The sequence below is a fragment of the Panthera onca genome, chromosome A3 (assembly GCF_046562875.1).
Source record: "Panthera onca isolate mPanOnc1 chromosome A3, mPanOnc1 haplotype 2, whole genome shotgun sequence".
NCBI classification, from domain to species: domain Eukaryota; kingdom Metazoa; phylum Chordata; class Mammalia; order Carnivora; family Felidae; genus Panthera; species Panthera onca.
Genome location: NC_138341.1, coordinates 21665392 through 21692617, shown reverse-complemented (window position 1 = coordinate 21692617; position 27226 = coordinate 21665392). Strand labels below are relative to the sequence as shown.

Below are 27226 nucleotides of genomic sequence, written 5' to 3'. Positions count from 1 at the left end.
TGGATGCAGAGTAGGATCGTCTTCACCTCAGAACTTGAGCCCCATCTCTCAGGAGTTGTTATTTATACTTGGAACAACGACCTCTTGGATACTGGTGGAAGTCCCTTTGAAAAAGAAGTGCTTGGCAAGCTCAGGATCCTTCTGCTTGGCTGTGGGTTCAGTGGGAGGGGACAGGAAGAGCAGCCTTCTCCCTCCGCCTCTAGAACAGTCACTCATACTTCTCTTAATGCCTCAAGTATTTCTTATTTTTTAAAGAATTTTTTAAAAATATTTACTTATATTTGAGAGAGAGTGTGTATGTAAGTGGTGGGTGGGGCAGAGAGAGAGGGAGACAGAGAATCCCAAGTGCAAAACCCAATGAGGGCTCTCATGAACCATGAGATCATGACCTAAACTGAGATCAAGAGTTGGATACTTAACAACTGAGCCACCCAGGCGCCCCCTTCTTTTCTTTTCTTTTCTTTTCTTTTCTTTTCTTTTCTTTTCTCTTTTCTTTTCTTTTCTTTTTCTAAAGTTTATTTATTTTCAGGAGAAAGAGAGAGTCTATGAGTAGGGGAGGGGCAGAGAAAGAAGGAGAGAGAATCCCAAGCAGGCTCCACTGTCAGCGTGCAGCCCAACTCAGGGCTCAAACCAACGAATTGTGAGATAATGACCTGAGCCAAAACCAAGAGTCAGATGCTTAATGGACTGAGCCACCCAGGTGTCCCTTCTTATTTTTAAATCTCCATTATGTGTCTAGATGCTTCCCCCACCCCTTTTCTTTGTCCTGTATTTCATTTGTACCCAACTCTCTTTTTGTTCTTAGTAAGTGTTACCGGAAGTGTGCCTCACTTATCCATCTTTTCAAGGACCAGCCTTTATTCTTTAAAAAGTATTCTATATATTTAAAAAAATGTTTATTTATAAAAAATTGTGACATAACATAAAATGTACCCTTTGAACAATTTTAAGTATACAGTTCAGTGGCGTTAAGTACATCACACTGTTGTGCAAACATGACTGCCACCCACTCACACAACGTTTGTCATCTTGCAAAATTGAAATTCTATACTCATTAAACAATAACTCCCCATTCTCCCTAATCCTAGCCCTTGACAACTGCCATTGAACTTTCTGTGTCTATGAATTTGACTCTTCTAAGTACCTCAGATGAGTGAAATCATATGATATTTGTCCTTTTGTGACTGGCTTATTTCACTTTGTGCATCCACAAGGCTCATCCGTGTTGCAAGCAAGTATCAGAATTTCCTTCCTTTTTAAAGGCTGAATAATATTCCGTTGTATGTATGTATAATTGTTGTTTATCTATTCATCTGTCACTGGACACTTGGGTCGTAGAAACCTTTTAGCTACTGTGAATAATGCTGCTATGAACATGGGTCTCCAAGTATCTCTTTGAGACCCTGCTTTCAATTCTTTGGGGCACATACCCAAGAGTGGAATTGCTGGATCGTGCGATAATTCTATTTTTAATTTTTTGAGGAACTACCGTACTGTTTTGCATAGTACCTGTATCATTTTACATTCTCACCAGCAGTGTACGAGTGTTCCGATCTCTCCACATATTCGCCAACACTTGTTATTTTCTGTTCTGTAATTGCCACCCTGATGAGGGTGACTATATTATTTTTAAGTCTCTGTGTCATTAATTTTTAGCCTGATCATTTTTACTTTCTTCCCTCTCATTTCTTCACTTTTGCCCTCGTGTTCATTTTTCCAACTTCTTGAGGAGAAAGCTTGGTTGGCTTATCTTAAAGTTTTTTGTGTTTTGCTAAATGATAAGAAGAACAATGGAACGAGATGACAGTCATCATAGACGCATTTTTGCACCCGATAACACAGCCTCAAAAATATATCAAGCACAATGGACAGAAATGTAGGAACAGAGAAATTAATTATAGTTGATCTTAACACACCCCTTTCAGTAACTGATAGATTAAACAGAGATATATAAGCAGAGATACTGAATTATAGTTAATAAACTCAAGATATTAGATAAATCCAAAAGTAAAGGACAAACAGTGAAGATCCCTGGAGAGAGTAAAAATGGGAAGAGTGCCAAGGAGAACTTTTAAATTTTACCTGGATACTTCTGTATTGTTTGGCTTTTGTAGACTGAAATTTATTTGCGTATCATTTGTATACTTCAAAGAACAATACGAGACAAAAGGCAAAAAGCAATAGTGGTTCAACTGGCTGGCTCACATTTTTCCAGCACAATAGTCAACGCCTTGATGAAATCAAAATATGTAGGGAGGGGCACCTGGCTGGCCCAGTCAGAAGAGCCTGTGGCTGCCTATCTCTGGGACATGAGTTCAAGCCCCATGTTGGGTGCGGAGATTACTTAACTAAATAAACGTAAAAAATACATAGGGATTATTATCATTCCCAGGTTATAAAACTCATTTACAAAGTAGGAAATAAAAACAACGTGGGAAAATATGTGCGGTAAGTACTCAAGGAGTATATGTGGGTACCTACAAACACTTAGGGATGAAGTATATTGCCTTGCTGAACTGCAAAAGCAACTCACAGTAGGTCAGAGCACAGGTGTGCAGGTTTCAATTCTCATCTAACAAGGCTCCTTAGTAGCCAGTTTGAAAGAATATGTCAGTCAACTTTGGAAGAGTAAGAAAAGAAGGGTCATGGAGGCAAATCTGATCATGCTCACCCCAGCACTGTTCAAAAAAGATAGAACTTTGCCCAACGTTATTTGAGTATTTCTATTGATGTGAATGAAACTAACCCCCTTAGCTGGATGCTAGTAGGCAATTAATTCATTAATTTTCTCAGCTTCCCTTGTTCAGAGACCAAGCATCAAACATCTTTCTGGCTCCCAGGCAGGTCTGTCTATATGATTTGAGGATACTGATGATGTTGAAAGCAATGAGTCAGTCCCTTCAACATATGATTTCCAATGGTAAGTCAATGATGTGGATTCAGATCACATTTTGTCTTCCCAAATACCTAGGCTATAGAGAGAAACTATAGAGTGAATTATTTCCCGTCTGCGTGAACTATTCTTTAAAAACTGGTATTCTGGAGCTTACTTTAGGCTGTTGTGTTTTAGCTGGCAACGTCAAGAGCACATTTCTCATCCTGGAAAGTAAAAAGCCAGATATAATTGTTTTCCCTGATGACACAGCATATATGCCACTTCCAGATGGCCGTATGTTCTCCACAAGTTGTTTTGCTTGAATCAACTCTGGCCATTGTGATCATCAGTTTCCTTTCTCAGGGCTCACGTACATTCTGTTTAATAATCCAGTTTAAAATTTTCCTCCGGGGCACCTGGGTGGCTCAGTCAGTTGAGCATCCTACTTCGGCTTAGGTCATGATCTCTCTGTTTGTGGGTTCTCGCTCCGGGTCAGGCTCAGTGTTGACAGCTTGGAGCCTGCTTCAGACTCTGTCTCCCTCTCTTCTCTCTGCCCCTCCCCACTGCTTGTGCACACTTTCTCTCTCTCTCTCAAAAATGAGTAAACGTTAGAAATTATAAAATAAAATTTTCCTAGCAAGCAACTAGAAACTGATTTGAGCTCCTAGAATTTGTCTTTTTCCCCCTTTTGAATAAATTATTTACCTATCTGCAGTTATCTGACACCTCTCTTATAATTATGATCTCTCCAAGAATACTCAAGGTAGTTCTGTAAACAGCCCCTTCCTACCATATCATATGTACAACTCAAACAGAAAAGAAAGGACAAGAAAAGAGTGCAAAGGTCAAATTCTCTTAAATAACTATCAATTTACTCATTCATCCGTCCATCCTCTTAAGAAACATTTGCAAATTTCCGGAAGGGTCATGCTATATAGCATTTGAAGGAAATAATACACAGTGTTCTTGCCCAGGGTTAGAAAACGGATGGAGGGAAGAGTGCATGGTAGATGATATCTACAACAGGAAGTAACTAGCAAACTAAAACAAGTCCGTTACAATATCACATTTCCACCTTGGATGCCAAATGCTTGGAGAACTTCTGTTCACTCAGTCCGTAAAGGTTTACTAAGCACAAACCAAGTAATTAGGGTCCTGAAGGCTGGATCTCAACTCCTCCGTAAAACTCCTCAGTAAAACTGATGTGTCTGAGATCTTGCCTGGTTTTCCTTTCCCACCACCCATAAGTGCCCTTCTGTCACTTTATACAAGCCACGACTCTTACTCATTCCTAAATTTATCATGACTTGCCCTGGACTAAAAAAAAAACCTCCAGGGCACCTGAAAAAAAGACTATCAGAAATATTGATATGGGCAAAGCCTCCTTTAATACAGGTATCATAGCCCCTTGGAAGGGCATCTAATCTTTCAGTTGTATATTGTGATGGTTAATTTTATGTGTTAACTTGATTGGGCCACGGGGTGCCCATATATTTAGTTAAACATTAATGTGGGTGTGTCCGTGAGGGTGTTTCTGGCTGAGATTAATGTCTGAATCGGTAGACTGAGTGAAGCAGCTTGCCTCCCTGATGTGGGTGAGCCTCATCAGATCATGGAAGGCCTGAGTAGAACAAAAGAGGCAGAATAAGGGAGAATTCACTCTGTCTGCCTGACTGTCTTCAAGCTGGGACATCAGTTTTCTCTTCCCTTTGGGCTCAGATTTGAACCGGAGCTTACACCATCTGCTCTCCTGGTTCTCAGGCCTTTGGACTTGGGGTAGCTATGCTATCGGCTCTCCTGATATCTAAATTGCAGACTGCAGACCTTCGGACTTCTCAGCCTCCATAGATACATGAACCAATTTCTTATAATATCTATCTATCTATCTATCTATCTATCTATCTATCACCGTAAATATATATAATCTATATGTCAATAAAAATAGATACCTTAAATGAAACCATTTTCTAGAGAAACACCACTAGGATATATCTATATCTATCATCTATCTAGATGTAGATAGCATCAAAAAGAAAAACATGCTTAGATGTAAGTGATAGTTGCACAACCTGTGAGTAAACTAGAAAACAGCGAATTGCACACTTTAAATGGGTGGGCCGTATGGTATATGAGTTATATCTCATTAAAGCTGCTAAGAAAATAGTTATTAAACTATAGAAGTATATCCCAAATGGGGGAACCAATGTAGAGCACAAACACTGCTCAGAAAGCAAAAGAAAATAGCAAATTGAAGGGAGAGCCTGGCCCACATAGGCTGTGTGGTTGGAGAGGACCCTGGATGTAGGAAGGGGTAGGAAGTGTAAAGTATATGGGCAGAGAGCAGGGAGAGGATTGGGGCCTGAAAGGGAGACCGAGTGCCCCAAAGAATTTTGTCTGTCTCAGTTTTGTCAAGGACCAGCCTTTGATGATCTCTGAAAGAAGGCCCTAGAGCCTTGAAGAGGAGAGTGTATTATGTCAGCACCTGACCTTTGTGACATAGGCACTAGATGCCAGGGAGAACTTCCCCCAGGGAATGGGGTTCCTGGCTCCCAATGGGGGTGGCAACGCCACCCCTTAGGCGAAGCCCGGTCTTCCACAGGGTTTCACCAGCTGGCCCCACTGGTATTGCTGTTTCTGGGTGTGCTCAGCCATCTCAGCCAGGACCAAGCTGAGCCAGAGGACATCGGCATTAGGGGTGACGAGGGGTCACGGAAACCAAAGTGGGCAGGAAACCAGGATGCTTGCAGAATCCTTGATTCAGGTTGAGTACAGCAAAAGCCTGTAACAGAAGACTTCCTCCTGGCTGAAGGAGCATTGAGGGCACGGCTCCAACAGAAATCTGAGTCAGAGTGAGTTTAGGGTGACAGATACTGGGGACAGAGGGGGGTGTATCCACCGTTTGGTGACTGTTCCTCTTTCTCCCAAGTTCCCTCAATTGCTGAAGTGCCTTGCAAAACAGCCTGGAGGAACCCTCATTGGTAAGAGCTCACATCACCAGAACACCCCCAATTTCTAGTCCCATCTCAGCAGCCATCCTTAAGCCCCCTCCTCCAACTCCATTCTACCTCTCGCCTCCCTTCTTCTGCTCCTCGGCTCTCACTTTCCATGGAGCATTTTGCCAGCTCTTGTGACCCCAAGGGTGACATGGATTCAGGGTCTTAGTAAATCAGCCTTCAGAGCCAGAAATGGACCAATTCTCCCAATATCTTAGGTTCTCATTCTTTCTCTACAGGTCCCATGGGCTGTGTTCTTCCTCCCTGGCCCACCCAGATGATTACTGCTGCCCCTCAGCTCCCAAGAGGCAGCTCTGATTCTCTATCCCCATATATCCCTCGTCAATGGCTGACTGCAAAGTGAGAGGCCAAGTTTAGATCCAAGTGCCTGCCTGAACACTCGGAGAGCCTAGTGCTACAGGGCTGGGTGTCTCCTTGTCCTCAACCAACAGCAGCACCGACACCAGGCTGGAGTCACACTTGCGCACAGAAGGCCCTGATTTCTCCGCCAGGTCTGGCCTCAGAGATACTGTCCTGATTCTGCTAGGTCTCTAATCTCCGGTCTTGAGGCCCCAGTCCCTTCTGGATTCGAGGCCATGTTGCCTCAAAACAAGGACGAGGTGCTGCTACAGAACACAGCACCCCCTGGGCGCCCCCCTCAGGGCTCCTCACAACTTGTGGACTTGTCTTCTGGCAACCTGCAGCCTCTGCCTCCCCAGCCATCGCTCCCTCCCTCTCACCCACCTTGCTCCCCTCCCCCACGGTCCCACTCTCCTGGCTCCCATTTCTACAACTCTGACTCAAGTTCTGACTTTGTCCTACATCCCTACTCTTCCTCCCTCCCAAGTTCCCCCACTTTCTTTCATCAGAATTACCTCTCTCTCTCCCTCACACGCTCTTCCTCTCCCACCCACCAGCTATACCCCTCCCTTCCTCCTACTTCTTCCTCCTCTCCCACTCAGCTACAGAACGACTCTCTCCCCCACTCTCACTGTCTGTCTCCTTCCAACCCAGGGTACCACCCCAGCTCCACTGTCACTTCCCCGGCCCCCAGCCTTCCTTCTCCTGGGGTCCACGTGAAGAGGCAGACATGGCCCTGGCATCAGTACAGGGACACCGGGTCCCCTGGGGTGGTGGGGGGATGCGCGGCAAGCCAGAGGGACCCTGCAGAGTTCATGGACCCAGGAGCCCTGGCCCAGGCCCTAGTGGTCCATCTGGGGCACCGCCGCATTGCACACGACCTGCGGCTACTGCTTTTGCAGCACCTGTGGCTAGGCACAACTGGCCAGGCCCCAGTTGTGGAATATCCTATATGCCTGGTGTGTCTCAAGCCCCGCAGCCCCACGTGCCCCATCCCCAGGTACAAGACCGGACCCCGGCTGCTTGCCTTCCCCCAACTACTGCCCTGTGCGCAGGGCCAGGAATCCGGACCACTCCGCCTAGGCATTGGCTTCGGCCTCCGCCTGCCTCGGGGCCAGGCCAGGGCCTTGCACCTGTTGCCAAAAAGAAGGCCAGAGGAAGTAGGTCCACAGGGAAAGGCCGCTCAGGCCCATGGGTATCAAACCCGGGCGTCCCAGGCTCCAGCAGCTCACGTACCGGTGGCTCAGGCGCGGGCAGATCCAGCCCGGGGCCCACCCTCCCCCACCAGGAGCCTCAGATCTACACACTCTACGCGCTTTTCAGGGCCTTTACCGCAGGCACCAAAACAGGCCACTGTCTCCCTGAAGCCCAGGCCGTCCTCTGCCCGAAAGAGTCCTGCCTCTTCAGAGCCCATTCTCCGAAAGTCGCCACTCTAGTTCCAGAGACAAGGAGGCTCCCTGGAGTACCTCCTCTGAACCCCACTGCCCCCACCAGGCTCCAGAACTCAGGGAGCCCCCGAGACTCCCTGAAGGGCTGGCTGGCCGGAGGTCAGGTGTGTTCTCCAGCCTTGAACCCTGGGAGCCCCTTATGGAGTCTGCTCTCTCCTGGCTGAAGAGGACGAAGGGCACCTGAGACCCCATTCAGCCTTCAGTGTATCCAATAAAGCCTGACCCTGCAGAACTTGTGTTTGCGTCCTGCACAGCAGACACAGTGGGTAGCTGAACCTACAGGCGGCCACAACTAAAGAAGGGGAGGGGGAGAGTCAAAGGAACCAGAGCGGCCGGGGAGAGTTGTTACCATATATCTGAGGACGGCATGGGATCCATAAGGCATGAGCACCTGAGATATTCAGAGGGCTCTGCAAGGCTCTTCACACGTTTAATTCAGTTTGGTGGCACAGATAATGGCATCCCCAAAGATGAAGCCGTGGGCCCCTTCCTCGGAGTGCACATTAGTGTTGCAGGATTTTTTACCTCCATACCTGGGATTCATTGTCTCGCCGCTTCAAAGAATGAAGAGGTGGACACAAAATGAGTAGCAGGTAAAAGTTTATTAGAATTTAAGATCAGAAAGAAGAACAGTATGAAAGCTCTCTTTACAGAGAGGGGCCATTCGAAAGTGAATGTCCGTGGACTATAGGCAAGGGTCTCTCTTTTATAAGGTTCTGGTCGCTGCCCCCCACCCCCCCTCCACACACACCCATTCCCTCCCCCCTTGTTCCTTCTCAGGTTTTACCCTTATTGGCTTGATAGCTCTAGGTGCTGGGTTGTCCATTCCTGATTGGCTTGTTTCCACTGTATGAGGTGTGGTCTATGGCCATACCATTCCTTGTGGGCCATACATTTTATGGTCTACTTATTTTTAATCAGGTCTTTTGTCAAATTCCTGAGGGAAACGTGAGGGGGAGTAGATGGTGTCTGTTACATTCCTTTTTTGAAAATTATTTATTTTTTAATTTACATCAAAGTTAGTTAGCATATGGTGCAACAATGATTTCAGGAGTAGATTCCTTAACACCCCTTAGTCATTTAACCCATCTCCCCACCACAACCCCTCCAGCAACACTCTGTTTGTTCTATATATTTAAGAGTCTCTATGTTTTGTCCCCCTCCCTGTTTCTATATTATTGTTTGCTTCCCTTCCCTTATGTTCATCTGTTTTGTATCTTAAAGTCCTCATATGAGCGAAGTCATGATATTTGTCTGTCTCCAACTAATTTCGCTTAGTATAATACCCTCTAGTTCCATCCACATAGTTGTAAATGGCAAGATTTCATTCTTTTTGATTGCTGAGTAATACTCCATTGTATTACACCATACCACATCTTCTTTATCCATTCATCAGTCGATGGACATTTGGGCTCTTTCCATACTTTGGTTATTGTTGATAGTGCTGCTATAAACATGGGGGTGCATGTGTCCCTTTGAAACAGCACACCTGTATCCCTTGGATAAATACCTAGTGGTGCAATTGCTGGGTTGTAGGGTAGTTCTATTCTTAATTTTTTGAGGAACCTCCATATTGCTTTCCAGAGTGGCTGCACCAGTTTGCATTCCCACTAGCAGTGCAAAAGAGATCCTCTTTCTCCGCATCCTTGCCAACATCTGTTGTTGCCTGAGTTGTTCATGTTAGCCATTCTGACAGGTGTGAGGTGGTGTCTCATTGTGGTTTTGATTTGTATTTCCCTGATGATGAGTGATGTTGAGCATTTTTTCATGTGTCGGTTGGCCACCTGGATGTCTTCTTTGGAGAACTGTCTACTCCTGTCTTTTGCCCATTTCTTCACTGGACTATTTGTTTTTGGGTGTTGAGTTTGATAAGTTCTTTGTAGATTTTGGATACTAACCCTTTATCTGATATGTCGTTTGTAAATATCTTCTCCCATTCCTTCGATTGCCTTTTAGTTTTGCTGATTGTTTCCTTCACTGTGCAGAAGTTTTTGACTTTGATGAGGTCCCAATAGTTAATTTTTGCTTTGGTTTCCCTTGCCTTCAGAGACGTGTTGAGTAAGAAGTTGCTGCGGCCAAGGTCAAAGAGGTTTTTGCCTGCTTTCTCCTCTAGGGTTTTGATGGCTTCCTGTCTTACCTTTAGGTCTTTCATCTGTTTTGAGTTTATTTTTGTGTGTGGTGTAAGAAAGTGGTCCGGGTTCATTTTTCTGCATGCCGCTGTCTGGTTTTTCTAGCACCATTTCCTGAAGTGACTGTCTTTATTCCATTGGATATTCTTTCCTGCTTTGTCAAAGATTTGTTGGCCATATGTTTGTGGGTCCATTTCTGGGTTCTCTATTCTGTTCCATTGATCTGAGTGTCTGTTCTTGTGCCAGTACCATACTGTCTTGATAATTACAGCTTTGTAATACAGCTTGAAGTCCGCGATTGTGATGCCTCCTGCTTTGGTTTTCTTTTTCAAGATTGTTTTGGCTATTTGGGGTCTTTTCTGGTTCCATACAAATTTTAGGATTGTTTGTTCTAGCTGTGTGAAGAACGCTGGTATTATTTCGATAGGGATTGCATTGAGTATGTAGATTGCTTTGGGTAGTATCAACATTTTAACAATATTTGTTCTTCCTATCCAGGAGCATAGAATCTTTTTCCCCTTTGTGTGTGTGTGTGTGTGTGTGTGTGTGTGTGTGTGTGTGTCTTCCTCAATTTCTTTCATAAGCTTTCTATAGTTTTCAGTGTATAGATTTTTCACCTCTTTGGTTAGATTTATTCCTAGGTATTTTATGGGTTTTGGTGCAATTGTAAATTGGATCAATTCCTTGATTTCTCTTTCTATTGCTTCATTATTGGTGTATAGGAATACAACTGATTTCTGTGCATTGATTTTATATCCTGCAACTTTGCTGAATTCATGGATCAGTTCTAGCAGTTTTTTGGTGGAATCTTTTGGGTTTTCCACACAGGGTATTATGTCATCTGCAAAAAGTGAAAGTTTGACCTCCTCCTGGCTGATTTGGATGTCTTTTATTTCTTTGTGTTGTCTGATTGCTGAAGCTAAGGCTTCCAATACTATCTTGAATAACAGTGTCGAGAGTGGACATCCCTGTCTTGTTCCCGGCCTTAGGGGGAAACCTCTCAGTTTTTGTCCATTAAGGATGATATTAGTGGTGGGTCTTTCATACATGGCTTTTATGATCTTGAGGTATGATCCTTCTATTCCTACTTTCTTGAGGGTTTTTATCAAGAAAGGATACTGTATTTTGTGAAATGCTTTCTCTGCATCTATTGAGAGGGTCATGTGGTTCTTGTCCTTTCTTTTATTGATGTGATGTATCACATTGATTGTTTTGTGGATATTGAATCAGCCCTGAATCCCAGGTATAAATCCCACTTGGTCCTGATGAATAATTTTTTTAAATTTTTTTTAATATTTATTCATTTTTGAGAGAGAGAGAGACAGAGCATGAACGGGGGAGGGGCAGAGAGAGAGGGAGACACAGAATCAGAAGCAGGCTCCAGGCTCTGAGCCATCAGCCCAGAGCCTGACGTGGGGCTCGAACTCACGGACCGCGAGATCGTGACCTGAGCTGAAGTCGGACGCTCAACTGACTGAGCCACCCAGGCGCCCCGAATAATTTTTTTAATGTATTGTTGGATTGTCTGTTACATTCTTGAGAGGAATCTTAGGCCCAACGGGGTTTACTGTGGTCAGACCCTCCCAGCATTGATCCAAAATATATGTTTTTCCCCATCCAGGGACCTCAGGTCCTAATCTTTCTCTCTCTGCCTATTTTATCCTATCTTTCCCTATCATATTAGGTTATCAAGGATTCATACTGGAGCACCTGGGTAGCTCAGTTGGTTAAGCATCCAATTTCAGCTCAGGTCATGATCTCACAGTTCATGGGTTCAAGCCCCAGATAGGGCCCTGCACTGACAGCTCAGAGCCTCAAGCCTGCTTCAGATTCTGTGTTTCCTTCTCTCTCTGCCCCTCCCCCACTAGTGCTTGCTCTCTCAAAAATAAAGCAATAAACATCACACACACACACACACACACACACACACAGATGCTTAGGCAGCCAGGGGAGCAGCAGGAGGTGTCTCCTTGAAGGGATGGACATTCCTAGGGTTCACTTGAAGAGAAACATTAAGAGTCCTCATGTTGAAGATCAGAAACCCAAGCGGCCCCCCTCAGGAAGGTGGGATGTCAGGCAGAAAAGAGACTTATCCTGCCTGGGAGCCAAGTCACCTCCCTCTGAGGGTGTCAGCGTAGAGCAATCCCCATTCCCAAACCCCTGAATGCATGTGAGAAATAAGGCCACTGACCCAATCAAAGGAGGGACGTGGAGACTCGGAGCACAGTGAAGCGAGGATTTAATCAACATTCTTGCAAGAGCGGGTGTGTGATGGACGGGCACATCTGGTGTAGTTACAGCAAACAATTTATTTCCTAGTGTGCAAGTCCCTCCTGATTCCTCATTGGCGGAGTACAATGGAGGTTACAGCCTTACCCAGACTTCGCCTATGCCCACGTAAGGCAAAAAGTAGTCTGTTTGGAACATATGTACATTTCCTGAGGCGACGCAGAGACTTTCAGTCCCTCCTTTGTTCTTTGGCGCATGCTCTCGCAAAGCCTTTGGAAAATAAGCCCGCAAAACGGAGAGGGTTAGAAGAACCAGGAAGTGAAGTGTCTAAGGGTTTGAGGCTCCATGGGGGGAGGGGGAGTTCATATAGATTTCCAATAGGTTGTAAGCCTACTGGTAACTAGACAGCTCAGCTCTTGTTTGGTATTTCTGAAAATGAATCATCTCCCTTGTCACAGAGCTGCAAGCATGGCCGGTTCTCACATCCACCAACCAGAGGTGAGGTGATTTGTTAAGGTAAATAGTGGTTTCTTCACACTAGGAAGCAGTGGATTCCGAGTTTGAAGCCAATTTTACTTTAAAGTCCATGCTGCCTCCATGAAAAGGCAAGAGACACGGTTCAAGTTCCCAAATGTGAAATTTCCAAAGTGTGTGACCTGGGACACATCACTTCCTCTCTGGGGTAAAAGGTAAAGGCTGCACTTGTGTATTGGTGTAGGAAACAAAGGCAAAAGAAAAAATTGAATTTCCTTACAACTGACAATTCCTTGACACAGGCAGAGTGACCTCTGGAAACTCGACTGCCTCCATGTTGACACTTTGCTAAGGGCAAAAGTCAGTCTTAGCTTAACATTGTCCCGCCCCTCTAGGATCCTGTAGATCTAATTTAACATACAAAAATTCCTTTGGAATCTTTATCTCTACCCCTCAAGATACATGTTGGCAATCATGCTCCAAGCATATGGCCCACTGATATACATCTGAAGCATCTGTGACTGAGGTTTTACTGACCAGTAATAAATGACGTTTTCCTAACAACGGCTAGCCCCCTCAGGGTCCTGGAAACCTAGCTTCCAAAATACCTTGGAGGCTTACGCTGTCCCTAACCGCCTCTCAACTTGAAAGTGTATCATCAGTCACCCCTCACAGCGCCAGTGCAGCTCTTTCTGCCCAAGGGTCCTGTCCTGAGCTTTAATAAAACCACCTTTTTGCACCAAAGACGTCTCAAGAATTCTTTCTTGGTCATCCGCTCTGACACCACCCCCCCCCCCAACTTCCACATCAGGTATCACTCCTGAAATGGGGACAACCCTAATCCAAGATTTTTTTTTTTTTTTTAAGATTTTATTTTTAAGTAATCTCTACGCCCAAGGTGGGGCTCGAATTGACAACACAGAGATCAAGGGAAGCATGCCCTGGGACTGACAGCCAGGAGCATCCAAGGATTTCTTTTTGTAAAGGTTTATTAGCCTCTTCTAACCTTTATTAGCTCCCCTCCTCCCCCAGAATCACCAAGCACATCCCCTGGAAGGGGAGCCTGCCTCTTTGACCCCACGCAAACACGACGGAGACTCACGACCCAGGCGGACAGAATCTTGGCGCGGGGCTTGCGTCATCCCGATGCCCGCTAGTGCTGACGAGTATTGGCGGGCCTGCGCCTGCGCAAGAAGAGCCCAGGGCTAAGTGCGCGTGCGCACTGCGCGTTCACCGGACAGGGTTAAGACCGCTTGGAGCGGAGATATGGATTCTTGAGTGTGGTGAAGAGTTTTGCCAACTCCGAGGGAGCGAGGGAGCAGTCGAGAATCCTCCTGGCGGCGACGGGATCAAGTTGAATCGCGGCAGGGCGAGGGGTCGAAAGCCGGGCGTGGCATGTCCCGGGTGCCCCGGTGCGGACAGTGAAGCGCGCGGCGAGCAGGATGGGCCGGCGCCGGGCGCCCGAGCTGTACCGGGCCCCGTTCCCGTTGTACGCGCTTCAGGTCGACCCCAGCGCGGGGCTGCTCATCGCTGCGGGCGGAGGAGGCGCTGCCAAGACGGGCATAAAGAATGGCGTGGTGAGAGCTCAGGGCCACTGGGGCCGGTCACGGCACGGGCGACGGGGGTAAGGGGTCTTGGGGGTGGGCTGTACCTCCGGCTGACACTAGCTGCATTTCTAGCTTGCCCCCTCCCCGGTGGAAAGCCCGGCGCCCTGGCGGGAATTTCACCTGAGAACTTACCACGAATCGTAAAGTAGAGTAAAAACAGCACACGACACCGCTTAGGCAGGAACGCTTCAACTCAACCTCACAAGCAGCTCCAGGGGTCTTATCCTGGTCTTTTCTGGTCTCTGCTCTCCAGCAGCGGCAAGAGTGCTGCATTTGGTCTTTAGACAAGGGTTCTTCACTCTTCTGAGGATTACCCAATTATTTTGTAAACTGGAGGTATTAATCCCAACCCTCCTTGCTGTACAGATTTGTGAGGTTCCAAAGAAAGAAAGAAAAGGAAAGAAGCAAGCAGACTGGGAAAAGCCTTTTAAGTAGAAAGTGTAGTAAGCAAAGAGATAGGGCTTTAGACTATAGGATGTAAGGTTGTCCTTGAGGTGCTCTCTGGGCACCCCTGAACCTTGCTCACCCTGGTTCCCTCTTCCACAGCACTTTCTGCAGCTAGAACAAATTAATGGACGCCTGAGTGCCTCTTTGCTACACTCTCATGACACAGAGACACGGGCTACCATGAACTTGGCGCTGGCTGGTAACATCCTTGCTGCAGGGCAGGATGCCCACTGTCAGCTTCTGCGCTTCCAGACCCATCAGCAGAAGGGCAAAAACAAGACAGAGAAGGCAGGTGAGAAGCTCCCTCTTTAGCTTTGGGGTAAGGGTTAAATGAGTAAGATCACTTATTTTGGTTCCAAAAAAAGTGGGGTTGGAAGTGGGTTATGGTAGCAGGCAAGAAGCTGGATGTTCACTACTAGGGAGGGGGCAAGCACTACTTACTATAGGGCCCTGAAACCTGGCAGACTCTTTGTATTTCAGGTTGCAAGGAACAGGGGCCACGACAGAGGAAGGGGGCAGCCCCAGTAGAGAAGAAGTCTGGAGCTGAAACCCACCAGGAGGGGGTAGAACTCAGTGTAGAGAATTTGCAAGCGGTGCAGACAGACTTCAGCCCTGATCCGTTGCAAAAAGTTGTATGCTTCAACCATGATAACACCCTGCTCGCCACTGGAGGGACGGATGGCTACGTTCGTGTCTGGAAGGTGTGGTTTTGTGGGTTAGAGGATGAGTGTCAGTAGCAGCAAGGTCAGATTGTGATGAACTGATCATGGGTTCTGGGAAACTTGAGTGGAGCCTGTACTGAGTGGCAGAAAAGAAGAAGGGTGGGGATCATTGCACCCTTGCTAGGTACCTAGGGTAACCATGATGGTGGTTTGGTCGCAGGTACCCAGCCTAGAGAAAGTTCTGGAGTTCAGAGCCCATGAAGGAGAGATTGAGGACCTGGCTTTGGGGCCTGATGGCAAGGTGAGGAAGTGAGAGTGTCAAAAAAGTAGGTGATTATGCTGCTTGTCCAGTAAGTGGATCCCCTAACTGTCCATCCTTGGAATCTTGATTCCTGACTAGTTGGTAACTGTGGGCTGGGACCTTAAGGCCTCCGTGTGGCAGAAGGATCAGCTGGTGACACAGCTGCACTGGCAAGAGAACGGACCCACCTTTTCTAACACGCCTTACCGCTACCAGGCCTGCAGGTGTGAGACCCCAGAGGGTAGCTAAAAGAGGCACAGCCTAGATGTGGTGGGGGAGAGGGAAGAGACTGGGGGGAAGCTGGGGAGGATTGTAGCCTTGGTGGGTGTTACCCCAGGCCTGACCAGGGTGCAGGAGGGCACAAACCTCTGAGAAGGGCTGAGCAGGCCCCAGGAGCTGAATATCCTCTCACCTGGCCCCCAGGTTTGGGCAGGTTCCAGACCAGCCTGCCAGGCTGCGACTCTTCACAGTGCAGATTCCCCACAAGCGTCTGCGCCAGCCCCCACCCTGCTACCTCACAGCCTGGGATGGCTCCACCTTCTTGCCCCTTCGGACTAAGTCCTGCGGCCATGAAGTCATCTCCTGCCTTAGTGTCAGGTGTGAGACAGTGGTGACTTGGCTGGTTGTGGGGTGCCTGGGGGAGTTTGGAAGGATGTCCTGTCTGAGGCTCTGAAGAGTACTATTGGTGAATGTTGCTGCATAGGCCCCCGGGACAGTGAGCACTTTATTTTTTGTTGCAGTGAATCGGGCACCTTCCTAGGCCTGGGCACAGTCACTGGCTCTGTTGCCATCTACATAGCTTTCTCTCTCCAGGTAATGGGTAAAGGTGGGCACAGCCCTGAGGGCTCTTTGGGGTGGGGACTCTGGGCCTGCTCAAACCTAAGTGTGTAGGAAGGGTCTGGCCCAGCTCTAGAGGAAAAGCCATCTGGAGACAGGGAGATTGTTTTCCAGGAGAATGTTCTGAACAGGGCCATCCTTCAATAGTTCTTCTCCTGTCTCCAGCGCCTCTATTATGTGAGGGAGGCTCATGGCATTGTCGTGACAGATGTGGCCTTTCTACCTGAGAAGGGTCGTGGTCCAGAGCTCCTTGGCTTCCATGAAACTGCCCTGTTCTCTGTGGCTGTGGATAGTCGTTGCCAGCTGCACTTGCTGCCCTCACGGAGTGAGTCATTGGGATGGGGGTGGGTACCGCCCTACCTCTAGCTATAGCAAAAACTTGCCCCTTAGAGAATGGGCCGCTTGTTTGTAGCCATCTGTCCCCTTCTTGAATGGTTTTGTTCTTAGGGCTGTGAAGCCCCTTTGCCTGCTGACTTCTTCCCTTACCCCTCTTGCAGGGAGTGTTCCCGTGTGGCTGCTGCTCCTGCTATGTGTCGGACTTATTGTTATGACCATCCTGCTGCTCCAGAGTGTCTTTCCAGGTTTTCTTTAGCCTTTCTGCTCTTAGGGAATCAGGGGCCTGGACATTACTACCTTCTAGAACAGAGTGGAGGCCTGAACCCCATTGCTCATTCCACCTGAATCCATAGTTGGCGTTCCTCTGATGAGACTGACGGGCGCTGCCTGCCCTGCCCACTTAAAGCGTGGCTATGGCCCTGTGTGACTCTGAATCCTGAGAACCCTTCATTCATGCGTGGATCCGCCCAGGACAGTGGTATCTGAAAGGCCAGGCCACACCACCTGCATTCTTCCTCTGCCTGCCAGAGGCTCCAAAGTTGAGCTTGTCCTTTCTCCAGAAATATGTGAGGATGCCCAAGAACCTGGAGGTACTGCTGTCCATCACTTGGTCTTCACGTGAACCCCTGGCGTTTGCTGAAGCAAGCCCTGGCCTGGGACTTGCCGTTAGGGAAGGAAGGGGCAAAAGGAAGACCCAGGCAGTAATCTCTGGGTCCAGCTGGGTAGCTCTAAGCCAGCCAGGCGACATATACAATAAGTTCCTGGATGGTCTTCCCTACCCTTGAGAAAAGGGAAAATGAACCTCAGCACATTCAGCAGGAAAAGTTGATATTTAATAAACAAGCAAAGACTGAACTGAGACCCTGGTGGTACTCCTGTCAGTTCTTGCCTCCCTTAGAAGGTGAGAGATCCCTGAGGTTGAGCAGCTCCACTGGGTGCTGGAAGATGGCTTTGGCATACTGATGCAAGAGGCGGTTCATGTAGCTGTGCTGCCAGGGGAACAGCCCTTCCAGGAAGCCAATGTGGCCACCCCGGGCTGTGATGAGCAGTGCAACATGGGGAGAATGTTGGGCAGCCTCTACGGGAAGGGCTTGGGGAGGGGTTAGAGAGGAGGTCAGGAACTGGCCTTTTCTGAGAGCCCAGTCTCTCTCCCCTTGCACCTCACCACCTGTTTTCCCCAGGGCCTGTAAAGCATCCAGATTCAGGGTGCTCACCGTGGACTGGGGAGAAGGGGTCATCAGCTGCATTGAGGCAGAGCACAGGGGTCTGGATGGCATCTACCTTGGTTCTTGGGCTTGCTGCTTGGTAGTAGGTTACACAGTCTTGATATCCAAAAGCCACAGCTGTGTAGCGCTCATCAAACTGGCGGATCGTGCGGGCCTGCATGTGGTAGAGGGTGGGGTACGCTAGGATGAGGATAGGGAATAAGAAGATACTGAACAATTTTGGGTAGGGGGTGGTGGTTGAAAGACTCTACCTGTAGCACAAAGTCTACGTTCACCACCTTTTCCATCACCTTCCTATTTCTGCAAAAGAGTTCATAGAGGTGTGACTCTCCTGGACCTGACCCTATCGTATCTCATGGATAAGCAAACCCAGTTACAAAATTAGTCTGAGCACTGGGAGAACCTGGTATTCCTGCCATCCCATCCTGCCTGCTGCCCCCTCCCACTTGCCAAAACCCTACCGGTTCACAATGCGGCAGAGCTCGGCAGTGAGGCGCTGATTGAAGAGCAGTGAGTTGAGTGGGGTCTCCAGGGAGCGGGTGGTTTCAGAGGAATCCCAGCATGCAGATAGAGTCAGTGCTGCCACCAGCCCGGAATCTTGCCCTGTTCGAGCTAGGTGGTTCAGCACTAATATCCTGAAGGATGGATCCAGGGGCCGTGAAAGAAGGGTTTGCGTTAGTGAGTTGGGAAAGGGGGAGAGGACATGGAGGAGGAAACAAAGGAAGACTGGACCTTTGGGTCAAGCCCAGGCAACCTTTACCCTCCAAGAGAGATGCCCACAGCCAGCAGTGGAGCTTGGGAGTAGCGGTGCTTTATGTGGCTCACGACTGTCTCCAGATCTTCAGTGTTGCTGGCACAAAAGGCTCTGTGAGTCTGAGGCAAACCAGATAATTGGGTAGGGAGGGAGGCCCTGGCCAGAAGCAGAAAGATGGGAGGGTTCGAGAGATGGAAGGAAAATGGAAGAAGGATGGGTAGGTAGAGCCCCAGGGCCAAGGATCTCTTAAGGGAGTGGGGTGAAGGGCTACGATGAGGAAAGGATACTCACCAGCAGTTCTTCCCCACGGCAGCCTCGGTTGTTAAATACAACAGCTCTGTGACACACACAGGTACGTCTCAGCCAGGCCTTTCCTAGAAGCCCCGCTCCCCTTTTGGTAGCCTTCAGGAAGACCCCAGTCAGAAGTGCCCCTCATATAGTGCTTTCTTCCCAGAGGTATCAGGGTCTTGATCGGCCTCCCTATTACAAGGCCTCAGATACCACCCACTGCCTCCGGGCTGGACCCATCCTTACCTATAACCATCCCTCAGAGCTTGGTTGACTAGTTGTGAGATATAGGAGTCCTGGCTACTGCCTGTGATACCAGGAAGCAGTAATACAATGGGCTGGGTGGTGGGGTCAGGATATTGACTGCTGTTGTGCTGGCCAGCCCAGTCTAGCAGGAGCTGTCCTCCATCTGGGGTTTGGAGGACTTCGCTGTGGTTTTGGAGAAAAGGGCACACCAAGATACTATGAGGAACTCTGTGTGCTTCAGAAGGTTTACCTCTCTTCCCCACAAACAACTCCCACAACTTCCCTCCTGTATCATTTGAGGACACACACTGTGCCCGACATTAAGACCATAACAAGGTGTAATGGGACGTAAAAGATTAAATATTACCTCACTGTTGTGCAATTAAATAGCCCTTCTGTATAACCACTCTCGTTATCCTCAACACACTGAGGTACGTGGGGCAAAGATTACCTTCAGTTTTAAGAAGTAGACAGGATTTCCCTATAGTTGCAGCTTACTGTTCACCCGCTCTGTCCCTTCTTACCTCCAGTAAGGGACTGGAGGCCGAGACTGCAGCAAGACTCGAAAGATGGTTTGTAGCCGCCCCTCAAAACACCACAGCGCAGGGTAGAAAGTCTCCAGAGTGATTGGACAGTGTTGCTCCAGGAGGGCCAGAAACCGGGGCCCGGTCACCAGTTGAGGCCTCTGTAACCACAACAGTCTACCTCACTCCCCTGGATTTTGCACAGCCAGTGAGGCACCTGACACCAGAGCAACCCCTCTCCAGAGGCCGGCCTCTGGGGGTGAGAGACCTAACATACCTTAGCCTGGAATGGCCAAGTCACCTCTGTTTATAATAGAGTCCAGCTGGAGCCCCAGAGAACTCCAGTCCTGGAGGGCGAACTCCAGTCCTGGAGGGCAACCTCCGGCACGGACTCAACTGACCTGGAACCAGGGCTGGGAACTGCTGCAGCTGACTGAGTGCTGACCCCTCCGCTCAGGCTATCTGTGCCCCAAACCCATTTTGCAGAGAGCAGGTAATATCAACTGCCCAGCTGGGTCCTTGCGGAAAGGGTTGGCATCCTAGTCAGAGGCTGAAGAAATGCAGTACCATTCAATCTGTGACTTCTGCCTTGCAATTGATTTACCACACTCCTCTTCCTCAGACTAGCTCCAGCCATGCTGGCTGCGCCTGATTTTAGCACCCCATTGCCACATACTCGCGTTCCCTCCCTACCGTGCGCTCACTGCTGCTTCTACCACAGCACCTCATTTTCTCGCTCATAGGACCCCTGTCGTCAGACCATACTCCAAAGGAGGAATGGTCTCGACGTGAACAGATTTTCCTCTTGTTTCATGCCAGCCAGAGGGAAGGTAACACAATGGCAGGGACAGACAAGTCAGTGGGGACTCGGCTCTGACTTTCCACCCCTCTGCTTGGTTCTTGGGTACACATCAAGTGAATGAGAGGGCTAGCCGCATAGCAGGCTTATGAAACAGGGGCATGCTGTACAAAGCCAAAAGGTCACAGTCTCAAGAAATTTCTATTGCTGTTGCAAGCCCTAAGGAACCTGAGGACCAGATTCCTATATCTTCTGCAGTTTTAGTACCCAAAAAAGGCTGGGTAAATTATGAACTAGAGAGGCCAAGTTGCTAGCGCAGCTGTTGAGAGGTGTGATTCATAACACGGTCTTTAACCCCCGGACTAATAATGCTTGAGATTCATTGTATGCTATGTGCAGGTTCTAGGCTAAGCCCAACCTTATGAGGGAGCATATTTCATAGGTGAAGAAACAGTGACCCAAAGAGTTTAAGTTGTTTGCCCAAAGTCACACAGCAAGCAAGAGGCAAAGCAGAATTCGCAATTATGATACTACCACCAATACTAGTAGGTTGAATTTGTTGAGTGCTCATGTTTCAAGCATTGTGCTAAGCACTTTACATAATTATACCCTGTGATTTTCACAATAGCTCTTTGACAGTAGATCCTGTGATCCCCCGTGGGAACAGGTTGGAATGTTGAGTAAGTTGTCAAGGGTCATGAAGCCTGCCAAAGACAGCTAGTGGCGGAACTGGAATTCAAACCCAGGTCTGACTCCAGAGCTTATGCTCTTAATCACCGTACTATATTACTTCCTAATTGCCAGGATTTTGAGTTGTCATCAATCTGTGGAATTTTTTTTTTTTTTTTAAGTTTAGTTAGAGAGAGAGAGAATGCAAGGAGGGAAGGGGAAGAGAGAGGGAGAGACAGAATCCCAAGTAGGCTCCACACTGTCAGGGCAGAGTTTGGGGCTCAAACTCAACGAACCACGAGATTATGACCTGAGCCGAGATCAAGAGTCGGACACTTAACCAACTGAGCCACCCACGTGCCCCAATTTAGGGAATTCTTGATCAAATAAGCTCAGTAGTGTAGAATAAACTAGGTCACACATTTGATTTATATGGGTTAATTTCATTTGAGCTCTAGTGAAGTATTTTTTTTAATTTTTTTTAACGTTTATTGATTTTTGAGACAGAGAGAAACAGAGCATGAATGGGGGAGAAACAGAGACAGAGAGAGAGGAAGACACAGAATCTGAAGCAGGCTCCAGGCTCTGAGCTGTCAGCACAGAGCCCGATGCAGGGCTCGAACTCACAGACCGAGAGATCATTACCTGAGCCGAAGTCAGATGCTTAATCGACTGAGCCACGCAGGCGCCCCATAGTGAAGTATTTCTAGACTCATTCCTGAGAATTAATTAGTAATATGCCATTGGTCACTATGAGTAAATCAATAATAGTCCATTATCATGCTGGACAATCCAAACTCCTCAGGGCTTCCAGAATGTGCTTTTTCCTGCATTGTAACCAATATTTGGAAGTCAAGGAGGGGTTTGGAGTAAAAAATGGCAGAGGTCTCTGAGTTCTTTGTGGCTGATCCAAGCAAAGGAAAATGTTTATTAAGGACAGCTCTGGTCTGAAATGATTGACTTTTGAAATCAGGCATATAAGGTAGGATTTATAGGGTACTGTGAGGTTTGAATTTTTGTTTTATTAAGGCAGATTTAATACATGCGAATGTAGAAAGCTCTGAAAATACAGAAAGTTTAGATAACATTTAAATTCCCTATAGATCTTTAAGGGCTTGAATTGATAGATTTTTTTATTAGACTCAGTTACCTGGAACAGCTTAATGAAGATTAAAAGATTTAGATTTTTCTGGATATATGAATTATGTATTTTGTCTAAATTTCAGTGTTCAACTTCAGTGTCCAAGTTCATCAAAATCAACCTCTTGAGACTTTACCATTGCATTATATATACGCGGAGAGCCCAGAACTTAACACAGGGCTGAATGAACAACGACAGGGTTATCCACGAGTCCTGAGCTGCACAGGGAACCTCTACCCGCCCTTAAGAGAAGCAAGGCTCTGCTAAGTGGACAGGATGGTGGGAGTCAGCCACATCTGCACAGGCCTCCGGTTCCTTTGTTCTGTGAAGTTAGTGAGAAACTCAACTCGACTGCCTTTTTAGAAGAGGAAAGCGTCTCCCTGACACCTGAGGATGCCTTTCAGCCGGCCCTTCCTCAACTGTTTGTCTCTATCATTGGGAGCAGCACCCCTCTGATGGCTGAAAGGCCCAACTGGCATGGGGAGCGTTTGGGACGCAGAGAATGTAGGCAGACAAAGAAGCAAAACTCTTCGTTAGGTGATAATAGCAAAACAGAACCCTGCTGTAGCATGGCAGGGCTGGTGGTGGAATTGGGGCATCAAATTTCACCTGGGGCAGGGGGCCCAATCATGCCACCTCCCACAAAGAGCTCTATCCCCTGGCTGGAAGCTGCCCCTTAGGCCCGAGTATCCTAAACCCGCCGGCCAGAGCTTTGGACCCGCACCCACCTGGGGCACACATATCCAGTAGTAGCCCAAGTAGAGGGTAGCGCCAAGACCCAAAAGCAGAGAGAAGGGCTCTGTCCAGGTGCCAGTCTGAGGGCTCTGGGAAGAGCTCAGCATCTTGGGTGGTTGGATTCTGACTTCCCAGTTCTTGACCGGCTCCTGCACCTGATTCTTGGCCGGGAGGCCGGCAGGTGTGCGCCGGGCCCCGCACGCCATTGGACAGTCTGTGCAGGGACGGCCTCCGCTGCCGGGTGGGGCGGGGGTCCTGGCCCCGCCCCGCCCACCGCCGCCGCGCTCCGCGGCAGGCGTGGCAAAGGGCGGGGCCCGGACCTCGACCCGCGCCGAGTAGAACCGAGTTACCAGTGGTGACCTCCCTGCCCGTCGCCCGCTTCGCGCGCCTGGGCGCCTACTGCTTCCGCCTCCCGGTGACTAGCGGTGCCGCCCCTTGCAAGGACCACCACCCTCTCCCCAGCCTCCATCTTGGTGAGACGTGTCTCCAGCGCCTTCCTCAAACTCTGCCCCCGCCACGCTAGTTAGGCAGTTTGGTTACGGTCCCCCAGTCAACCAGTCACTGACACACAGGACACAGCCACTCCTTGGTGACATCCTGCCCTTTCACACAGGACAGCCATTCACTGTGAACTTCACCTTCAGGACGTGGCCGCTCACCTTGTGACGCCCTGCAGTCCTGCAGTGTTCAGCTATTCTCAGTGGACTTCCCATACTGGACACAGCCATTCATACTGTGGCACCCAGTCACATAGGTTTCAGCTATTGGGTGGATGGCATTCCACATAGAGTCACACACACACAAAGGTTAAGGTCACATACCATCACTCTACACCGTCTTTCATAATGTCAAGTAAGTACAATAGATACCTACTCATCCCCCACTTTGTACCAGGCAGTGGGATACCCCTGGAATGCTCTTGCCTGTCGTCACTGGAATGTGGAAACGAATAAGTAATCTAATAGAGCAGTGGTTCTCAGCCGTGACTGAAGATTAGAATCATCTGGGAGTTTTGTTTTGTTTTTTAATTTGTTTAACATTTATATTTTTGAGAGAGGGAGAGACAGAGCGTGAGCTGGGGGCAGAGGGGGGTGGTGGGCAGAGAGGGAGACACAGAATATGAAGCAGGCTTCAGGGTCTGAGCTGTCAGCCCAGAGCCCGATGTGGGACTTGAACTCATGAACCATGACATCATGACCTGAGCCAAAGTTGGCCGTTTAACTGAGCCACCAGGCGCCCTTCATCTGGGAGTTTTAAAAACAACCAGCGCCCAGGCCTCACCCCCTGCTATAGTTGGTTTGGAGAGGAGACTAGGTATCAATATAACTTAGAAGTTCTTTGGAAGATTCAAATGTGTAGTCAGGGTTGAACCCCTGCGGTAGGGCACAGGGCTAGCTAGATAGGGGAAGTACTAGCTGCAGTGAGAGCACTGAGGAGGGTGCCCGAACACCATGGGTCAGAGCAAGTGTACCCGGATGTTAAGTGATGATACATTTAAGGTGAAACCAAAAATTGAGTAGGAGTTTCCCAGGCAAGGGAGAGGTGGGAAGAGAATAGTTGTTCCAGGAGCAGAAACAGCGTAAGCAAAAGCCTGGGTGTGAGAGACTTCTTAAAGGAACCAAAAGAAATCTGGTTGTCTGGAGCATATGAGATGGTCAAGAATCAGGCTGTGAGCAGCTACACAAGGGATGTGAGAGTTTAAACTAAGGATGGGGGAAAACCATCAAAGAGTTTTACAAAGGGGCGAGCAACATGACCGGCGTTATGTTTTTAAAGGAATCATTCAGGCGACTTGGAGAATGGATTGATTGGAGGAGGCTGAGAATGGAAACAGGCCAGTTAGGAGGCTGTTAACAGTACTTCGGCATGGCAGGTGGCTGCCTGGACTGGAGGAGCTTGGGAGAGGAGTGAAGATCTTTAAGACAGGAGGCAGAATGGAATAGGACTTGGTGTTTGGAGGTCAGGAGAGAAGGAGAAATCATGAAGGATGCGCAGGTTTCTGACTGTATGAGTCAGGGATGCATGGCGGTACCAGTCCCTGGGTTAAGGAAACTGGGGGAAGGGAAGGTTTGAGGAGGAAGAGGATGCGTTCTGAACTCAGACACACAGAGGTTAGGGTGCTGGTAGGTGTTCTAATTGCTTTTTCTTAGATTCTGTATTTGTCTATTTGGCATCTGTCAGTCACAGGGCCAAACTAACAGCCGAAGTTGACGTTTCGTCTGCAATCCAGAGCCCATACTCTGAGCCACTTCTTTGATCTAAATCTCACACGACAAGCCAATATTTCCCCTGTCCTAAATCAACCCAGGGTCAGGTATCAGATAACTAGGGACAGTCCCTGTGTCCCCAAGCCTGCCTGATTACTCAAACTAGCCAATTCTAAGCTGTCTACCTTGCCCTGCCTTGCCTTTCCACTTAATAAAGGCTGTGGCCTCTGCCTTCCTCCTTGCTCCTTTCTGCCCATGACAGAAGCCCACTGGGGTTTCCCCCTGTCATCCTGTGTAGTGAGCTATGCCTGTCGTTTCCAGGATAACTGGAGCACTAAATTTTTCTTTCAATGACATTGACCTCTCCACGTTGTCACTCAGTCACCTTTATACATTAAAATCTAGGCACAAATTAGAGGATGTTCATTTCCTGAAGAGGTCTGGGGCTTGGGGCTTGGAATTTGAGGTTTGGCAGCCATCAGCATTTAAATGATATATTCGTTTTCAGGGTTGCCATAACAAAGTACCACACACTGGCTGTCTTAAACAACAGAAGTTTATTGTCTTACAGTTCCGGGGACTAGAAGTCCAACTTCAAAGTGCCAGAAAGATCGGTTCCTTCTGAGAGCTGTGAGGAAGAATCTGTCCCAGGTCTCTTCTCTGGCTTCTGGTGGTGTGCTGGCAATCTTTGGCATGTAGAAGCTTCTTGGCCACAAGAACATGCTACCTGCATCTTCACAAGATGCTTTCCCTGTGTGTGTGTGTGTGTGTGTGTGTGTGTGTGTGTGTGTGTGTCTATGTCCAAATTTGCCCTTTTTAAAATAGCTTATTTATTTATTTTGAGAGGAGAGAGAGCAAGCAGGGGACGGAAAGAGAGACAGAGAATCCCAAGCAGGCTCTGCACTGTCAGTGCATAGCCCAACCTGAGGCTCAAACTCACAAACTGTGAGATCATGACTTGAGCCGAGACCAAGAATCGGACGCTTAACTGAGCCACTCCAGAGCCCCCAAGTTTCCCCTTTTCACGTGGACACCAGTCAAATTGGAGTGGGGTGGGCTCACCCTACTCCAGTAGGACCTCATTTTTACTTCTTATACCTGCCGCGACCCTATTTCCAAATAAAGTCACATTCTGAGGTATTGGGGGTTAGGATGTCAACATATGACTTTTTGAGGGACTCAGTTCAACCCATAACAGATAGTGATGGAAGCAACATGAACAGACAAACACATGAACAGATAGAAGTGAGGGGAGAGCCCAGAGGAACTCTGTTGCGTAAAGAAAACTAAGAAGAAACGAGTAGAGGGAGAAGATGGTGTTGCTGGACGGTGGGTCCCATAATTCTCGCAGGTAGTGTCCAGCAATGTCCACCATAGGAAGGAGGACAGAATGACTTCGATGAGAGTCAGTTGTTCTGAAAGATGCAGATTGGAAGGAGCTGAAGGAGAGGGAGACGTTGAAGATTCTGAAGAGATAAGTTATTCCTTTGAAGAACTAAGTCCTCGTGGGGTGCCTGAGCGGCTCAGTTGTTTGACCGTCTGATTCTTGGTTTCAGGTCCAGTCATGATCTTGCAGTTTGTGATGACTGCACAGAGCCTGCTTGGATTCTCTCTCTCCCCGCCTCTCTCTGCCCCTCCCCTGCTGATGCGTGCACACTCCTGTGCGCTCTCTCTCTCTCTCTCTCTCTCACACACACACACACCAAAAAAATGAAAGAAAGAAAGAAAGAAAGAAAGAAAGAAAGAAAGAAAGAAAGAAAGGGAGAGAGAAAGAAAGAGAAAGAAAGAAAAAGAAAGAAAATAAAAGAGAAAGGAAGGAAGGAAGGGAGGGAGGAAGAAAGGAAGGAAGGAAGGAAGTCCTTGGGCCAGTGGGTGAAGATGTAGTCTGAAGCCTAGGAGGAATTGATCATTGTGACAAAAGTAGGTGACACTCCATTTT

The 27226-nt window shown here is 48.1% G+C and overlaps 3 protein-coding genes and 1 long non-coding RNA gene across 6 annotated transcripts; 2 read left to right on the top strand and 2 right to left on the bottom strand.

Moving 5' to 3' along the window:
- Window positions 1–5364: 5364 nt before the first annotated feature.
- On the top strand, window positions 5365–7908 carry PRR30 (proline rich 30). 2 transcript variants are annotated; one of them, XM_060650872.3, is made up of 3 exons: window positions 5365–5724; window positions 5802–5853; window positions 6108–7908. In XM_060650872.3, the coding sequence occupies exon 3, from the start codon at window positions 6465–6467 to the stop codon at window positions 7662–7664; it is 1200 nt and encodes a 399-aa protein (XP_060506855.2). In that variant the 5' UTR covers window positions 5365–5724; window positions 5802–5853; window positions 6108–6464; the 3' UTR covers window positions 7665–7908. The 2 variants fall into 2 exon arrangements, with proteins under 2 accessions (XP_060506855.2, XP_060506862.2); XM_060650879.3 differs by lacking the exon at window positions 5802–5853.
- Window positions 7909–9448: 1540 nt separating this feature from the next.
- Window positions 9449–12778, bottom strand: LOC132690439 (uncharacterized). The gene is made up of 2 exons (XR_013554801.2): window positions 12571–12778; window positions 9449–12304 (listed from the first exon to the last, which is right to left on the bottom strand). It is a non-coding gene; the product is annotated as an uncharacterized LOC132690439 (long non-coding RNA).
- Window positions 12779–13741: 963 nt separating this feature from the next.
- On the top strand, window positions 13742–17557 carry PREB (prolactin regulatory element binding). Of its 2 annotated transcripts, XM_060650782.3 has the most exons (9): window positions 13743–14085; window positions 14662–14854; window positions 15043–15263; window positions 15445–15525; window positions 15625–15749; window positions 15949–16122; window positions 16266–16338; window positions 16528–16687; window positions 16860–17557. In XM_060650782.3, exons 1-9 carry the CDS (start codon window positions 13951–13953, stop codon window positions 16952–16954), a joined length of 1257 nt encoding a protein of 418 aa, XP_060506765.1. In that variant the 5' UTR covers window positions 13743–13950; the 3' UTR covers window positions 16955–17557. The 2 variants fall into 2 exon arrangements, with proteins under 2 accessions (XP_060506770.1, XP_060506765.1); XM_060650787.3 differs by lacking the exon at window positions 16528–16687 and having other exon boundaries at window positions 13742–14085.
- ABHD1 (abhydrolase domain containing 1) lies at window positions 17510–23402 on the bottom strand. Its single transcript, XM_060650775.3, has 9 exons — window positions 23074–23402; window positions 19737–19897; window positions 19213–19395; window positions 18970–19015; window positions 18685–18797; window positions 18386–18559; window positions 18176–18224; window positions 17913–18078; window positions 17510–17788 (listed from the first exon to the last, which is right to left on the bottom strand). The coding sequence occupies exons 1-9, from the start codon at window positions 23284–23286 to the stop codon at window positions 17577–17579; spliced, it is 1317 nt and encodes a 438-aa protein (XP_060506758.2). The 5' UTR covers window positions 23287–23402; the 3' UTR covers window positions 17510–17576.
- Window positions 23403–27226: the final 3824 nt, after the last annotated feature.

Excerpts from the sequence above, each read along its gene's own strand:
- PRR30 (XM_060650879.3), top strand. The coding sequence starts at position 6,465 with ATGTTGCCTCAAAACAAGGACGAGGTGCTGCTACAGAACACAGCACCC.
- PREB (XM_060650782.3), top strand. The coding sequence starts at position 13,951 with ATGGGCCGGCGCCGGGCGCCCGAGCTGTACCGGGCCCCGTTCCCGTTG. Across the intron at positions 15,264-15,444 it reads GCTACGTTCGTGTCTGGAAG|GTACCCAGCCTAGAGAAAGT; the intron begins GTGTGGTTTTGT and ends GTTTGGTCGCAG. Across the intron at positions 15,526-15,624 it reads CTTTGGGGCCTGATGGCAAG|TTGGTAACTGTGGGCTGGGA; the intron begins GTGAGGAAGTGA and ends ATTCCTGACTAG.
- ABHD1 (XM_060650775.3), bottom strand. The coding sequence starts at position 23,286 with ATGGCGTGCGGGGCCCGGCGCACACCTGCCGGCCTCCCGGCCAAGAAT. Across the intron at positions 19,396-19,736 it reads CCTCCAGTCCCTTACTGGAG|CGAAGTCCTCCAAACCCCAG; the intron begins GTAAGAAGGGAC and ends CCAAAACCACAG. Across the intron at positions 18,798-18,969 it reads GCCGTGGGGAAGAACTGCTG|ACTCACAGAGCCTTTTGTGC; the intron begins GTGAGTATCCTT and ends GGTTTGCCTCAG.